Below are 18,314 nucleotides of genomic sequence, written 5' to 3'. Positions count from 1 at the left end.
CGGCTCAGGGTTGACTCAGCCTTCCATCCTTCCGAGGTGGGTAAAATGAGGACCCAGATTGTTGGGGGCAATATGCTGACTCTCTGTAAACTGCTTAGAGAGGCCTGAAAGGCCTATGAAGCGGTATATAAGTCCACTGCTATTGCTATTGCTATTGCTATATAGATTACAAATGGACCAATGAAAAAGAATATGGTTGAAAGTTTTGAAATTTACATTATGTTCTAGACTTAAAGATAATTTTTATAAAATGACATATCATTGGTATTTGTCACCAGGGAAACTGGGGTATGTATAAATGTATTTTGAATCTTTGCTGGAAATGTGAACAACGTGAAGAGACATTTTATCATGTCTGTTGGACATTTAAAAAAAGCCTAAATATCTTGTATACAAATATATACATTAATTCAGAAGATTTTAAAAGTTAAATCACAAATGAAACCAAATGCTTTTCCTTGGATATTAATAGACAAGAAACTATTAAAAAGTTATGAAGCTTTGTTTTTATATATGACAACTGCAGCGAGATTATTATATGCTCAAAAGTGGAAAAGCTCAGAGGAATGTTGATGAAGATGATAAAACTTGCAGAGATGGCTAAATTAACGGCTTTGATCAGAGAAAAAAATGACATTTATGTTCAACTAGAAAAGATTTGTAGACTTTTTCATGAAATAGAAAAATGCACTTACAATTTGTGGTTTGATGATTAGAAAAAAATGGATAATACAAAAAATAATGGGTTTTTTTATAATCACTGATTAAAGAAAATTTTGTAATTGTACTTATAGTTGCTGAAAAGGAAATGGGAACTTTCTTCCTATTTTTTCTTTACAATTCATTCCATATTTTTGCTTTTTTCTTTTCTTTCTTTTAACTGCCTCTGTTTTTTATTTGTGCTGTAAAACTTGAATAAGAAATATAAGAAATGAAAAACATCTTTGAAATGTCACCAGCAGAAATATTTGTATTTTTACAAAATAACAAAAATAAAGAATAGTAATTCAACAGAAAAATATCTCTTCTTTTGCAAAATCACTAGCAAAAGTTGAAAAAAGTTAGTTCAGTCATCCACATGTACTGAACAATAACTCCTAATGTTCCCATGCTGCCTGATGGTAATGGGAGTTGATCAAATATATAATTGCAACAGATTGTACTACCGTCTTTCCCCGAAAATAAGACAGGGTTTTATTTTCTTTTGACCCCCGGAATAAGCACTTGGCCTTATTTTCGGGGAGGTCTTGTTATTTTTGAGATGCAGGGGGCGACAAGCATGGTCACCTTATGACTGCTGCTGTGTTGCAATATTTTCAGGGAGGGCTTATTTTAGTGCATGCGCTTATTATCCAGGGAGGTCTTATTTTGGGGAAAACAGGGTAGAACATTAGAAGGTGCCTCTTCTGAGAAACTGGCCACCTTGTAATTATTAAAATTAGTCTATTTTAGAAGAAAGAAAATTTGAATTGTATCTCAGATGTTGGCTTCATCAAGGATGATGATGCATTATTTGTAGACAAAACAGTTCTAAAATAGAAACAAATGGGCTTGTTAACCTGTAGGAGCTTCTGCAGGAGATTCACTTTACAGTTTTTATTTTGGGTGTATTTTTCCACTTATGCTGATCATTAATAATTCTGTCCACTGTTTGAACTAGCATCACTAATAAAGTCTGCCATTTCTGAATCAGGATCGAAGGCACGCTATCCAATTATCCTTCAATTGCTCACTTTTCTCTCTACTATGTTGCTTTTTAAAATGTGGTTATTTCAAATCAGCAGTGATTAAAATAAAGAATAATTAGGCACTTTTTTCTTATTTTTATTTTCCACCTTGTAGTAGCCTTTCTATTCAGAATGAAAGATGAAGAAATCATGTTTTAAAAAATGCCACACTCTCAGGTCCTGATGCTCAGATCATGCCAAAAATTCTTGGTGCAATGAACTCACCTCTTTGGGGACTGGCAACCTTTGCAGTGGGTTAAGATTCATCATGGGAACTGCATGAGTTGGCAGCTGAGTTTCAGGTATTTCTGGCACCATGTTCTGCTCCTGCTTCACCATGATGGAACATAGCTTGTGCTGGAGTGTCCACATACCATTTTCTAATTCTAAGAAAAGAAGCACATCACAGTCAAGTCATATTAGTGCTGTATATGAGAAGCACTGCACCATATAATGAGGTGTATTCTCTTCCACGACAGAAGTAAACGTGAAGGAACAAGCAGGGGTGGGCTTCTGAAGGTTCGCAGAGGGTTTGGGAGAACCTCTAGCTAAGATTCTGTACAGTTCAGAGAACCCCCAAATCTCACTCCTGGCTGACCCTGCCCACCCTGCCCCTCCCCTCCCAGGAGTTCCCACACACATGCAGGTAAGTACAGGGCGTTTATGCCCTTGGGGAGGGAGAAAAACAGGCGCATGCAGAGGGCGAAAAACAGGCCCACCGGAAGTTTGGGAAGGCCAGAAATAGGCTTGTTTTTGGCCTCCAGAGGGCCTGTGGAGCTTGGGGAGGCTGTTTTCAGCCTACTGGAGGCTCGAGGAAAGCCCCCAGAGTCCGGGGAGGGCAAAAAGGACCTCCCCGCCGTGGTGCAGGAGGCCAAACTAGGCCATGCCCACCATGGCCACGCCGACTCAGCAACTGAGCAGAGAACCCCTTGCTAAAATTTTTGAAGCCCTCTCCTAGGAACAAGGATTTTAGAGCTAGGAAGCAAAACCATAAGATTTTCTTTGTTTCAGAATAAAAAATATATTCTATTAAACTCTAGTATATGGATATGCTACACTTTACAGGCCAAAGGCTACATTAAAGCCTTGCCCAGAACATCCCGGTCACTTTAGGCATTGTGCTTCAATTTTAAACAATTTTAGAGGTTTTTAAAAAAAGAAATGGAAAAATTCTGCAAGATCACCAAATTTTAGGTGATTTGGTGACATTTCAGGTGAAGCTGGTGAGACTTCACCAGCCTCACCTGAAATGTCACAAGACCTCAAATAAGAGCTTGATTAAATCCAACCCCATTTTGACAATATTTAAACATTTAAAGAGGCTGATATCACACAAGATGGTTGATCTCTCCTATATGAATTTCTCTGTCAGGGTAGTCTGTCCTATATTGGCTTATGAAACAAGTATGTTTGTAGGTTGACTCAAGAAGTTTCTTTAAAACAAGGATGGACAATATTTTCTCAGTTAGACCCAGCAGGTTTAACTTTTTAATCCCTCCCTCTCCCCCACGATTCTAGAAAGCCAGGGTGAGGTATTAAGGGTGGAAATAATAACATTTGACTTTTGAGAAGTATTTTGCTCTCAACACATCCTTATTGTCCTATTTTAAATCCCAAGCAGTTCCACAGAAATGTGTTCATTTTGCTTCCAAACTTCAGCAGTAACAGTTCAGTCTGTTTTTAGCACTTTGGGAGTTTAAGGGCAGGAATGTGAACATTTCATTCTTTCAAGGATTTCTGGTCCTGTTTTCATTCTTATGTTAAATTGAATGTGCACTGCTCCAATTCAGTCATTTTTGCCATCAACTTAGGTTGCATGGTCTCAGTGTATTCTAGGACTACAAAAGGAATATGTGAACAGATTCCTATAGGTTTGAGGTGTTTACCACTGCATTAAGCGAGAAAAAGTTTAATGTCGCTATCAACCTGGAAATACTTTCCTCAAAAGAGTAGAAATCCATACAGCAACTCTTATGCTGTTAGAGAAAGCTCTCTTTTGTTATCTCTCCTTCATTCTGCCCTTTCCCAGATTTCTCAATCTCCATTCTTCTGTGCTGTATCTCACAGCCATGATGTTCTTGTCATGTTCTAAAAAATTGCATTCCACTATGAAGCAGCTGGCATGATGCTTCTAAAAGATGCAAGGCACTTTCTGTCTCTAGTTTTACTGGTAGCTTCTACCTCCCTAGTCAACTCTTTGGCTTAGAAATGGAAGGATTTGGGAAGATTTTGTACTAAGCACAGGACCATGGAGAAAAATGAGTAAGGAGCATTTACATTAAGATCTAGAAAACTTTATAATAGAATGAGGAAATACTCATAATTAGCACCTGGGTATATAAACAGCACACTGCATCATTTTCATTGCAAATAGCCATATTTACAGAATGTTAGATGTGAAGGAAAACCAAGAGCAGGAACAGGAGGAGGATGAATAATAGCAGTAGACTTAGCAGTAGACTTGAAGAGGAGGAGGAGGAATAGAATGGAATGGAATATCTATTCATAGAACTTGTAACTTTCTATGAACACTAGTGCCCCAATGCTCCTTTTCCAGCTGTCTTACCTAAAATATATCTCTTCTAGATATTGAGGGGGTTTGGAGAGTAAATGTCCTCCCTCATCTGAGGTGAGATAGTTCAGTAACAGCTCTACAAGGAAGAAGGATATTTCTCTGGAGCAGAACCAAACAAGAATGACCTATGAAAAAATTGTAGTGCTTTCACCCCTTCTCTTCTTGATGTCTGGCAGCACTCAGCCAGGATAATCCCTGACCACTGTGGGGAAACTTATTCCCTGCTTTTATGGTTTTCTAGCTTTTTTTTTTTTGAAAAGAAAGGCCTTTCTTCTCTTGTATATACTGAATCTGTGCCATTTCCTTTTCGGGCTGACGGTTGTCCTTCAACCACTCGGACACCCACAGGGTCCCACAAATAACAGGATCCTCTGCTAGGATTGCTCTAAAAATATCCTGTCATCATGAATCATCCCAAAATGAATTGTTTTAAAAATAGGTTTTGAAATGACTGTGCTTCTCCATCTCCTGCAGACAAATCTGCTGGTAGCAAAGAAGCCTACTTAGGCCTCTACATGTGCCAATAAGCATTAACTATAAGCAGTAGCTTTCATTCGGTCTATACCCAAAACAGAAGTATCAGGGAAGGTGCTGATTTCCTTGCATCCGCACCCAACAATCTCAGGGTCCCTCTCAGAGGCTGCCCAGAGCTTGGCAGTGGGGGAAAAAAGAGTAAGTTGACATATTTTATTTAACTTTCTTTTTCAGTGTGAGTATTACAGAGCTTTTCAGGGCACAAAATAGTCATTTAAGCCTTAGTACATGGAGCTTAGGGGATGCAGTGGCTCAGTGGCTAAGACAGTGAGCTTGTCAATCAGAAGGTCGGCAGTTCAGCGGTTCGAATCTCTAGCTCCGTGTAATGGGGTGAGCTCTGGTTATTTGTCCCAGCTTCTGCCAACCTAACAGTTCGAAAGCATGTAAAAATGCAAGTAAAAAAATAGGGATCACTTTGGTGGGAAGGTAACAGTGCTCCGTGCATCTTTGGCATTTAGTCAGGCCAGCTACATGACCATGGAGACATCTTCAGACAGTGCTGGCTCTTTGGCTTAGAAACAGAGATGAGCACCACACCTAGAAAAAACTAGCATGCAATACAATACAATACAATACAATAGCAGAGTTGGAAGGGACCTTGGAGGTCTTCTACTCCAACCCCCTGCCTAGGCAGGAAACCCTATACCGTTTCAGACAAATGGCTATCCAACACCTTCGTAAAGACTTCCAGTGTTGGGGCATTCACAACTTCTGGAGGCAAGCTGTTCCACTGATTAATTGTTCTAACTGTCAGGAAATTTCTCCTCAGTTCTAAGTTGCTTCTCTCCTTGATTAGTTTCCACCCATTGCTTCTTGTTCTATCCTCAGGTGCCTTGGAAAATAGTTTGACTCCCTCTTCTTTGTGGCAGAGATATTGGAACACTGCTATCATGTCTCCCCTAGTCCTTCTTTCTATTAAACTAGACATATTCAGTTCCTGCAACCGTTCTTCATATGTTTTAGTCTCCAGTTCCCTAATCATCTTTGTTGCTCTTCTCTGCACTATTTCTAGAGTCTCCACATCTTTTCTACATCGTGGTGACCAAAACTGAATGCAGTATTCTAAGTGTGGCCTTACCAAGGCATTATAAAGTGGTATTAACACTTCACACCAAGTTTCTGTAATGGCAACAATATCGTATCTGCCCTCTTTTACTTGAATTTCTAATTCGCCCTGTTTATTCCTCATACTCTGTCCATTGGTGTATAGACATTTGAGTCCATTTTGATTGACCCTGTGTTTACTGTCTACATAACCTGTGTTATGGCTGACTGCCCCTATTTTCTTGCCACTTGTATGATTCATGCACATGGTATGGCATTCACTACTAAATGCTTGGTTTTGCTTGACAGCGGGAGTGATAATCTTACCCGCACAAACATCTGTGTTACATGCACTGATAACCCTATGAATTTTAGATTGCTGGGGACAGAAATGTTCTGTATCAATTAATTCTCTGTCCCCGCTGTGTGGGGAAACCTTTACTTTTACATGGAGCTCAGTTTTATCTAATGGAGCGGGTCTGAGGTTGAGGCTTAGACTACTGGGTTGGGAAGTACTCAAAATTCAAGGCGATAGGCTGGCCTGAAGGACACAGCTCAGGAGTCAAATAAGTTCCACCAACTTACCCACTCCCCTGTGTCACAAGGTCAGACAGAAAAATGACTCCCACCCCCTAAGGTCAATCTTGGAAAGCTGAGGAGAAAAGGGAAGGAAATAAAATATTTCCATTTTTATCACACATGAAATTGTTTTCAGTGCTTGTGTGCTTGTAAATTGAATTACACTGGCCATCCAATTTTCAGCATAAGAGCAAGATTGATTGTAGACAAACACATCAGAATATAGCTATAGGCCAAGTGGACAGGGTCAATGCATTCCAAGCCAGCAATCCTTAAGCCTGAACCTGCATGGATATGACTACGGTCCAAATTTCTTCTGTTCACAAATTAGAAGAGATACATGGGAGAGGAAACAGAGGACAGAACTGGGGAAAGAAATTACAAGACCAGGAGACTCCTCAAGAATACATTCAGATAAGAAGTTCTCCATCCCTGGTTTAAAGGGAAGAGAAGAAAAAATAATATTTTTTTGTCAGCAAGAATGATAAATTATCAGATTCATAAGCAGTAGGAATAATAACAACAGAAGAGAAGAGAAAGAACGGAAGAAAATCAGAAATACAAAGACCTGCAAATAGAAGTAGAATGATTGTATTAAAGAAAGCAAAGTTAGTAACAATAATAATAGGCTCCTTGGGTACAATCCCAAAACATCTGGAGCACTACTTGAATATCACTGGCATTCAAAATCACCACTACCAATTGCAAAAGGCAATTTAGTTGGAAAAGCTTACATTCCACAATGATACCTTTAACACCATCGAACCGCATCTGCTATCCCAGGTCCTTGGGAAGGACTCCCTAGGTGGGTAAAAATGCCAATTCCAGTCTAAACATTTGGTTGAATGTGCATTGAACCATAACAATAACCTCCATAAGTAAATTGCTCCGTTCATATATAAATGTTATTATCATAAAAATTATTTCTTGCATTTAAATAAAATTTAGGTAGCTGCAAATGATATCTATTATTTTTGTTCCTAGTTTCTGATTACAATGAAGAACTCCTAACTAACCTTTTATTAATATGGAGCACTTCTGCCACCGCAGGAACTTGCAGCTATGATTACGACTATCGATAAAAATGCCTGATTGCACCTTTTCTAGTCACTGTAATTTTACCACCAGAGCTTTTAAATGCTGAAGGAATGGTGGCTTTGTTGCAGAATTTTTTCCTGTCATGGCAAATACTGTGACTTATATATTCATTTAGCAAAAGACCAAATGAATCTACACAGCAAGATATATTGAGAATGTGAATGCATGAAGAGAATACTAGCAATTTCTCTTTACTAGAGGATGAGGCTAAGTAGATTTTTGTTGCTCTAGGACTTGTGATCGCTCACCTGGCTCATAGTTTTGTGTGGGGGACAATCGTAGGTCAGTTTCAAGCTCTTCAGAGATGGAGGAATGGAAACAGTGGATAGAGGGAACCAGAAACAAATCAAAATTAGTCCCCCTAAGGGAACTAATTTATTTAGCATTGTTCAGAAAAAAAAACCTCTTTGGCAAAGAACACTGCTTTAAAAATATGTACAGTAATGTTGTGTGAATAATGAGAAATAGTGAGAGATCAGTTTTCTGGACAATATCCAGGACTTAAATAATCAGTTATATTAAATGACTGTAAGACAGTAAGCATTCTCCTCTCTTAAAACAGTGGGTTATTGGCTCTCTGCTGTGACTCATGAGGCCAAACTCCATGTTTTGTCTGTTTTAGAAGATCCTGAGGAGAAATTAAAGGTCAACTCTATTTTTTTTTATATCACAGCTTTGTTTTATTTTGAAGAACCCTTTATTTCAATTTCCTCCATTATTGCTGCTTTCAACAAAGGAGACTTGAAAAAGGTGATGTTTAGTTTCTAATTTCAGCTTGTTCACATGTGTATCACAGTCCTGTGAATGTTTCTTCAAGGGTAGGTTTTACCGTATTCAGTTGGACTCACTTCCTAAGAAACATATTTAAACAGTGTAGTTTTATTTCATTATTCCCTCCCCCCTCCCCAAGCTGTTTCTTGAACTATCCCTTATTTGGTTTAAGCACAATCACTGCCTTCCCCAGATAAGCTTATGAGGCTTCCTGATTATAAATTCCAAAGAGAGAGAATGTGGCAGGCAGATAAAATCTATATATGTTTCCGGTTTGGCTTGACTCTTTTTCTATTTCCAATAGCTAGCTGAATAATGTCAGCTGTCTTATCATTCGATGATTCAAATCAGTTAAAAATGGGTTAGATTAATTGGCTGGAACCAACTTTAACTCTGGGCCCCTTTTAACGACACAGGAAACAGGGGCAGTTTGCTAGCAGCAGATCGTCTGCTTTCAAGAGAAACAGCTGTTTGGAAGAGACACAGATTGGACCTGCTTGTGACAGTATCTATCACATCAGCAGAGGATACGGTGCAGTTTAGGCATATGCTTCTGGATCCAGCTTTCTACTCACCACTAGCATTGTCCTCTGTCTTGACAGGCATAAGAGGGCTCTGTGGAGCAGAGTCTCCACTCAGGGAGTAGCTGTGTTCTGCCTGGATGCCAGGAGTGGGAGGATCCAGATCCATGTCCAGCAAAGGGTTTTTTTCCACCAGCATGGGGTCATCAAAGAAGCTGTTGAACAGTTCATTGGAAAAGTCCTCCATGTTCTCAGAGAAGTGGTCAAAGCTCTCGGAGAAATGCTGGGAAAGGAAAGAAAAGTGTGAACTGCATCATCTCCATGAGAGACTAGAGGGCCTTCTACTGAAATGCATCCCAGGCCAGATACACTGGAAGCCAAATCATTTGGATCAGAAATAACTATATCCATCTTTTATTGTTTCTGTTTTCACAGCTTCAGAAGAAGCTAACCAGCCAAAATCCACAATGAAATACATGCCTGCCCATTTTCTTCACCTTAATTTAATACATTTTATTCTCTCTGCATTCTGTCTTTTCCTACAACAAGCTATTGAAATGCATTGATTGGAACATCAGAATTACAGGTTTGAAGCACATTACTTTCTTCTTACTTTGAAGCCTTCTAAACATATTTCTTTATGACTCTCTCTTCATCTCCACTAGTGTGTTCATTTTTCAAACTATCAAAGCATCTTTATCGGGTTTCTGTGCAGTGATGATGATCAAAGGCATACATACCTAAATTATTTTTTATAAAAAGCAACTGAGGTATTGTGATGTTCTCATAAATAACTGTGAAATTAAGTTGTTATATAAACCTTCTCATAGTTTGAGGATGGAACATTATTTATCATGAAAAGAGATTTTATGGAATACTATAAAACATATCCTTCCAGTGGCTTTTCTTCTATACAGCATATCCGTTTGTGGAAAGTTTTGCCATATAATACTGTGGAGAAACCTTGGCAGAAACTCATGTACCATGGTACTGATATTTATTCAAAATACTGTTCAGTATTAATACAATGCAAAGGTTTGTTTCATAATGTAATCCAATTCTATGTATCCTCTGTGCAGAGCATTGTAACTTTAGAAGCAGACTGAACGGTAAAGAGTCATTCATGAGCATCTTATCATATATGTTTACAATGAAAGCACGGGCCACAAGTCACAGTAAAGATGTGATACTTGTAGAAGACATAAGAAGTCATACCTTTGCTTCAAATCATACTTTACAAAAAAGTCCATCCATTTCATGCATATCGCTATAGCTATATAGCAGTGTTTTTCAACCACTGTGCCGTGGCACACTAGTGTGCCGTGACATAGTGTAAGGTGTGCCGTGGGAGAATTACTTTATATATAGTCAATATAGGCACAGAGTTAAATTTTTTTAACATTTTCTAATGGTGGTGTGCCTCGTGATTTTTTTCATGAAAAAAGTGTGCCTTTGCACAAAAAAGGTTGAAAAACACTGCTATATAGGACTGCAACTGTTGTACAATTCCATTTAAACTCAGTGAGTCCAGATTTATTTTCTTTTCATTTTATACTGTTTGCTTTTTACACACACACAAATCTATTGCATGTTTATTTTCACAGGTAAGTAAGAATTAAATTTAATTATAAATTATGTAATATGAAAATATTTTAAAAATCAGACTAGACACACCCACTACTAGAAGTTACATTACTGCTTGGATGAAATACACATTCATCTTCACCATAAGAGTCTTTGAAGAAGTTGACATAGAAGTTTAACAGAGAATGTCTATGGAGATTCTGATGTCAGGGTTCCAAGTAACACCCTAACGAAAGAAGACTCTGAGACTTGAGTTTCCTCAAAGTTCCATTTTATTAGAGATGTCATATTGGCACATCTAGGAAAACCCAAATCTGAAAGCTTCCAGGTTTTCCCCACCCAAAAGAAAGTTCAAGTCCCAACCCAGCATCCACATGTCCATCACATGATCCAATCAGGTACTATCCTAACCAGGAGATGCCTCCCAGTCGCCTCATCGCAGCTGCAGGGCCAGTTAACCTTGAATTTCTGAGAAAGAATGTCATTATGGCTACATATCATCCACACTCTGTAAAAATTCCTCCTCTCATTTTCCCACAGTAGCAAATATGGCAGGCCGAAAGTCCAAAAAGTAAAATATGGCTTCCAGGTCTGACATTTCAATCATCCAGGTCATGGTTGTCCCAAAGGTGCTTTTCCAAAAGCTAACCAAACTGTATTGGTTTTTTCCTTGAAAACATTTTGCTTCTCATCCAAGAAGCTTCTTCAGTTTAAAAGAGAATACAGGAAAAGAAATAAATATTACCAGCTGAATGGGAAGGGGACTATATTGAGAGGACCAAATTACAAGGAAAGAAAACTACTAGTGTAATTTAAGCCCCTCCCCACAATTTTCCTTGTAGGGAGGAATAATCTGCCGCCTAAACACATTTTTCTGTATCATGTTCCTTGTATCTGAAAATGGTATTCCAGACCATTCTGTGTGAGTGATGTTTATTGCAGGACACATACTATAAACATTTCTTTCAGCACTTAGCAGTTATGGAGATGATCGTTCAAAAGTTGCTTTGTCATCTTCCTTAGTTTTCTCCCCCAAATATCTCACCAGGATATATTTCTTAATATTTTGCTATTTAAAATATGTTACCGTTATCTCTTCACACAGTGACTAAGTTCTTCCTCACGTTCTGTTGAAAATTGGGTTCCACCACAAAACCGCGATAGACAATTGCACGCTCAACAAAAGCGCGTACGTGACGTCATCACAGTGCGACGAAAACATCGCGCTGTGAGCGGTAAATTTAAAATTAAAGCGAAAACCTTACCCTAACCCCCCCAAATCTAACCCTAAACCTAACCCTAAACCTAACCCTTAACCTAACCCTAAACCTAACCCTAACCCTTAACCTAACGCTAAACCTAACGGTAACCCTTAACCTAACGCTAAACCTAACCCTAACCCTAAACCTAACCCTTACCTTTATGTGAATTGGCTTGCTTTAATTTTATTTTAATTTTATTTATTTTTTAATTTTTTTCGTCGCGCTGCTGATGACGTCAGGTACGCACTTTCGTCGAGCGCGGTTTTGTTGACCGCGGTTTTGACAGGTCACGGAAAATTGTACCCCTTCCTATTTTGCTCAGCTTTCATGTAAGAAACAGCAACACTATATCCAAATACAATATCCAAAATCAATCCATCCATTAAACTTTAAATAATGCAAAACTTGAGGAACTTAAAAACAAATACTATATGTTACAAATAGGGTCACAGAAATATCAAGAAGCCACCTCTGGATCAGAGGTGGTATTCAGCTGGTTCTGACCAGTTCTGAAGAACCAGTAGTGGAAATTTTGAGTAGTTCGAAAAAACAGTAAATACCACCTCTGACTGGCCTCACCCCCATCTATTCTCTGCCTCCTGAGTCCCAGCTGATCGGGAGGAAATGGGGATTTTTCAGTAACCTTTCCCTGGAGAGGGGAGAGAATGGAGATTTTACAGTATCCTTCCCCTGCCATGCCCACCAAGCCATGCCCACAGAACCCCACCACTGGATTACCCCCATACCCACTTGCACTGCATTACTCTAGTTCTGTATAATCTGCAGCATCAAATCTAAGATTGGGAAAGGCCTAGGTTCATTTAACCCAATATTGTCTATACCAGTAGTTTTCAACCTTTTCTTCATCACAGACTCCCTATAAATACCTTTTGTTGCCATGGATCCCCATAACTTAACACAATATTTTAATCATAACATTTCTTCAAGTCATCGCAGACCCTCTGTGATGACATCATGTCGCCTGGGGGCTGCAGACCACAGGTTAAGAACCATTGGTTTATACTAACCAAGCCAGCAGTGTGTGGCGGCAGTCAAAAAAGCCAATGCAATCCTAAATTGCATTAACAGAGGGATACAATCAAGATCAAGTGAGGTACTAATACCAGTCTATAAAGCCTTAGTAAGACCACACCTAGAGTACTGCATCCAGTTTTGGTCACCACACTGTAAAAAAGATGTTGAGACTTTAGAAAAAAAAGTGCAGAGAAGAGCAATCATGATGATTAGGGGAATGGAGACTAAAACATATGAAGAATAGTTACAGGAACGGGGCATGGCTAGTTTAGTGAAGAGAAGGACCAGGGGAGACATGATAGCATTGTTCCAATAGTTGAGGGGCTGCCATAGAGAGGAAGGGGTCAAGCTATTTTCAAAGGCACCCAAAGGCCGGACAAGGAATAATGGATGGAAATTGATCAAGGAGAGATTCAACCTAGAAATAAGGAGACATTTTCTGACAATAAGAACAATCAACCAATGGAACAGCTTGCCTTTGTAAGTTGTAGGAGCTTCATCACTGGAGGCTTTCAAGGAGAGATGGGACTGCCATTTGTCAGAAATGGTGTAGGGTCTCCTGCTTGAGTGGGGGGCTGGATTAGATGACCTACAAGGTCTCTTCCAACTCTTTTAATCTGATAATCTGACAAAGCAATAGTTCTTCACACTTCATATCACAGATCACGTCCAATATCTAGAAATTTGTGTTATATGCCAAAAAGTAACTGTATTCTTATACCATACATATCCAAGTCATGTAAATAGATGTTCACTCAGCATGACTATCTTTTTTCACAATTTAGGATGAAATACAAACCAAGCCTGTCCATTCCATTTACAGGTCAAAGTATTGGCCTAACCCAGAAAATGATTTAAATTGGTAATCTGATGGGCTCAATGAAGTCATTCTTTTCTGTAGCAGTGGATAACCTTGGAATTCGCTAGTGATGAAATCTTGCAAGCTGTATGCTGAATTAGCAAGATACCTCAGATGCTCTAGATGTCATTCAACAACTGCATATTTATTTCAGATTTACTGTGCAAAAATATATAATTATTTTGATTTGGTATTTAGAAAGGGAAAGTTGGTGTTAGAAAAGGAAATGCTTTAGATGATGACATAAAATGGTCATAAGTGACAAATGGAAGGTCAAAGAAGGCTAATTAATCTTCATGCTGCAATACAGTATTCAAACTTTTTATTAAGCTGATTTTTAAAAAAATCCATGGCCATAAAAAACTAGTAACACTGGGCTATAATGTATATAAAACTTTAAAAAACAATACTCTTTTTTTCAAAATTTCCTGACAGATTACAAGAAAGCGTTTCTGTGCAAAATGTAAGAAGTCAGAAACTTCAGCTTCAACCCTTCTGAGATTAAGCGTAATTGTTTTAATTTATTCATTCTTGAGCTTTGACAGCTGGTTAACTGACTTCAAGCCAGCCATCCTCTCTCAACCCAATCTGTCCCACAAGGCTATTTTTAGAAGGAGTGGAGAAAGGAATGTTGTGTACAGTGCCTTGAGATCCTGGAGAAAAGGCAGGATGTAAATCTGACTAATTTACTAAATGTTTACATAAGAACAGTATATACATAGTTAGATTCACATATTGTCTGAAGTTAAGATTGCCTCAAATGAGTTGTAATAGCTGGATACACGCATTAGTCTAGAGCAGGGCTGTCAAATTTGTGGCCTGTGGACTGGATGCGTCATGCACTGGCCACGCCCACACCCGCTTTAGCGAAGGAGGAAAATAGTCACGATACGTCATATGATGCCACTGTGATGACACGAGTTTGACACCCCTGTACTTCTTCTTCTTCCTCTTGTCCCATAACCGTCATCAGACATCGGCGATCATGTTGGCAATCCTATTTTTATCAATAAATTTTATCAAAAGATGACCTCTGTACTAGAGGATAGAATGTGTCTTGGAAACCCAATGGCTGAATTAAGTTAAAACCAAAACAAAATCCATTGCATCTAACAGCCAGTTATTTGCTCAGAAGCAGGAATGCTAATAATATTATGCCTAAATTCTACTCAAACCTAATGTGGTTGTTTAAAAAATATGTTTCTTGTATTACAATGATATTGCCTGCCTTTATAAAGGTAGCATCTTCAAGGAAAATATGGGTATGAGTAAATATTTAAAGTGGTGGTTTATATAAAATGCCAACAAGAAAAAAAGTGTAGTAGTATCCTTCTGCTGCTCTGATCTTACTTTCCTTCAGCAACGCTGGTTCTTTGCTTTATCCCAGGGTGCCAAAATCCCTTCTCAGTCTTGCCAAGAAAAAGACAGAGGGAGGAGATGACCTGAACACCCCGGATACAGCCAAGCGTAAGTTCCTGTTCCAACACAAAGATCTGTTTGTTTTATTCAAAGATAATATCATTGTGTAAATAAATGCCAGGCAATAAGGATGTAGTAGTACAGGTGAATAGGACCGGTATCAATGCCATTTACCAGATGTCAGTCATAAGCTTTGTTCTTAAAAGGATAAAGGGAGTTCAGTTAAAAGAAGGCTCTAATTTAATATATACTCAGTCAATAGAACTATGACAGAAACCTCAGCATGGAATTATTGGTGCTTTCAACTGCATCTCAGTTGTCGGCATTGTGAAATGTTTCAAAATGCACACGAGAGGTATACACACAATTATTAAAACAGACTGAATAGCTATAAAACTCAAATGAAACTATACAGAACCTTTAGGTTGCTCAAAGAAATTATTTCTAGGATGCTTACAAAGAAGGCAACATCTAATATCAATGTTCAATCATGTTCAGTTAGTGCTTCTGAACATCAATTGCCCAAATTTGTAAGATAAACTCACCATTCTACTAACACAGTTGCTCACGTTTTTATCTGTGTTTCAGAGGTTATACATCTGATACAAGGTAGTGAATTGAACCTGGGCATTTTGTAAAAGTTAATCTCTAATAGTTAATCCTGGTTTACTAAACATGATGTCATGAAAGTTGGAGAAGAGATCAAATGAAAATCTAAAAAGAAAACAAAAATGAGAACATTTGGATTTGCTAACACTCTTTAAAATATTTTATTTACATTTCAGCATCTTTCTATTTAGCTGGATCAGGAGCTCAAAAACCTGATTTGCAGATTTAAAGATAATTCAGTGATGAATTAAAGGATTTGGCCAGATAATCTGGACAGCTGTCTTGAAAAAGGTGGTCTTGTGAACTGGGAGAAAGGTCCAGTGGCAGTTCCAATATCACATATTTGCTGAGAATGATACGAAATGAAGTCCAAGACAATATTAAACATTATCTTGGGAAAGACTGCTGTATGCATTCTTTGCCTATATTTAATGAGGCAAACTGTGGGAGAATAATGTTTCTTGTATTTAGCAATGTAAAATATTTACTTCCATGGTGTATTGTGCATGGCTAAATCTGGAAAGATAGGCTGAAAATCTCTACAACATCTTCATCAACCTTTTATGTTACTGCCTTCTGTTATCTCTAGCCTACATGGTTGTTATAGGACTGGCTGAAATGATAAGAACTGTAGTCCAATCATATGGAAGATGCTACCCGGGTCGGACACAACTTTGCAACTAACGACGATGAGGTAACCCTATGTCTGGACTGTACTATTCCATATACAAAATTCAGATGCCAGAAAGATGTCCCAATTTTTCATATACACTATTCCTTTTTCTAGTATTTCAGTAGGGAAAAGTTCCAACACTGGCATATTCACTATTTTATGTGAATGGCACTAAATTCTATGAAAGAATGCTATACAGTAAAATACACACCTTTTGTCTTTAAGCCAAAACAATATTGGCCCCAAATTAATGGCTTATTGAGGTACAGCCTAAATACTTCTCAGCTACCACCTATTTGTTGCTAGGACTAACACTTGCTGAGCCATTCAAAATTAATTTCCATAATTACATAATATGATCCCTCCTGAAGCTGCCTTTTCACGGTAGGACAAACCTAGGGTATATACATAAGACAAATATGGGCACTAGTGATGATACACTAAAAGAGCCGAGGTGGCGCAGTGGTTAAATGCAGCACTGCAGGCTACTTCAGCTGACTGCAGTTCTGCAGTTCGGCTGTTCAAATCTCACCGGCTCAGGGTTGACTCAGCCTTCCATCCTTCCGAGGTGGTCAAATGAGGACCCGAATTGTTGTTGGGGGCAATATGCTGACTCTGTAAACCGCTTAGAGAGGGCTGAAAGCCCTATGAAGCAGTATATAAGTCTAACTGCTATTGCTATTGCTAATTGATGCTGGAAGGTAATAACATTAAATCTGTAACTTCTTGAATGAGTGCTTCACAGAAGAAGACAAAATTTGTTATCTCTTGTCTTGTCTCTTTACTGGCAGAACCAGGTCAAATAGGCTTAAGTTATAGAAGAATAAATTTAACTGAATATTAAGGAGGAATTCTTGACAGGGAGCAGAGTGAAACCAAGAACCTAACAAATATGAAATGCCCTCAGGAGAGGTCTTGAAAATGTACCATCAGGCTTGAAATTTTAGGCCTGGATAACCTTGAACTACGCCATCTACGTTCTGACCTAAACTTAGTATACAAGATTATCTGCCATAACGTCCTACCTGTTAATGACTGCATTTACTTCAACCGTAATAACACAAGGGTTATCAACAGATGCAAACTAAATGTAATCCACTCTAATCTTGATTGTAGGAAAAACGATTTCAGCAATAGAGTAGTAAATGTGTGGAACCCTCTATCTAATCCTGTTGTTAGTTCCTCTAACTCCCATACCTTTTTACCTTAAACTGTCTACTGTGGACCTTACGTGTTTCTTAAGAGGTCCCTAAGGGGGCATGCATAAGCGCACCAGCGTGCCTACTGTCCCCATTTATATGTACTCATTTTATGTGTTTATGGCTATGTTTTGCTTATTTATATCCATTTATTTGTGCCATTTTTTCATATGTCCATGTCTATAACTATGCTGATACTTGTTTCCTTGTACTTGTTGACTACCAATAATAACAACAATAATAATAATAATAATTAAAAAAAATAATGTAGGCTGGACAGCTATAAATTGGAATATTCTTCCTTTAGATTTCCTGCATGAAAAAAATGCTAAGGCTTGCGACTATCCAAGATTCAAAGAGTCTATGTTGTTATGTCTCATGATGCATCACCTTCCTCAACTATGCCTTTTCCTTTTATCTGTGACCAAGTCCTCATTTACCAGATTAGTACTAAAACCACATATTGAAATAGTTTCTTCCTGGGTCCCACTCCAACAAGTAGTTTGCTCACTTATTGCAGTTTATGCTCTGAGATAAGGCATAATTATGGTAATTGCTGAAGATGGTATAAGGAGTAGAAACTCTTGAAGGGGAAAAAAACCACTCCTTGCACACTTCAAATTTGCACATTCCATTTAATTTCAGACAAGGCAACAGATGCAGGGGTGAATCACAGTTTACATGGAGTAAACATGGAGTGGGTGAATCAAGATTGAAAAGAGTTAAAAGCTATTAGGGACACCCTCTAATGAGATCAGAGGTCCCCAGTTTGCCTTTTTTCAAGCTTGTTATTTCCAGTGGGTGGAGTTCATATTTCCATACAAA

General features: G+C 38.4%; 1 protein-coding gene across 1 annotated transcript in view; it reads right to left on the bottom strand.

Moving 5' to 3' along the window:
- Positions 1 to 18,314, bottom strand: part of CREB3L1 (cAMP responsive element binding protein 3 like 1) — a 90,285-nt gene that overhangs the window by 39,304 nt on the left and 32,667 nt on the right. The window contains exons 2-3 of the mRNA XM_014062774.2: positions 8,904 to 9,132; positions 1,953 to 2,113 (exon numbers count right to left, since the gene is read on the bottom strand). Of these exons, the coding sequence (XP_013918249.2) occupies positions 1,953 to 2,113; positions 8,904 to 9,132 (390 nt within the window). The remainder of the gene's footprint in view (positions 1 to 1,952; positions 2,114 to 8,903; positions 9,133 to 18,314) is intronic.

The sequence above is a fragment of the Thamnophis sirtalis genome, unplaced genomic scaffold (assembly GCF_051295495.1).
Source record: "Thamnophis sirtalis isolate CommonGarterSnake01/CBP01778 unplaced genomic scaffold, rThaSir2_p1.2 scaffold_1, whole genome shotgun sequence".
Lineage (NCBI taxonomy): Eukaryota > Metazoa > Chordata > Lepidosauria > Squamata > Natricidae > Thamnophis > Thamnophis sirtalis.
Note: the sequence above shows the minus strand (reverse complement) of the source record. Positions and strands in the feature narration are given on the sequence as shown.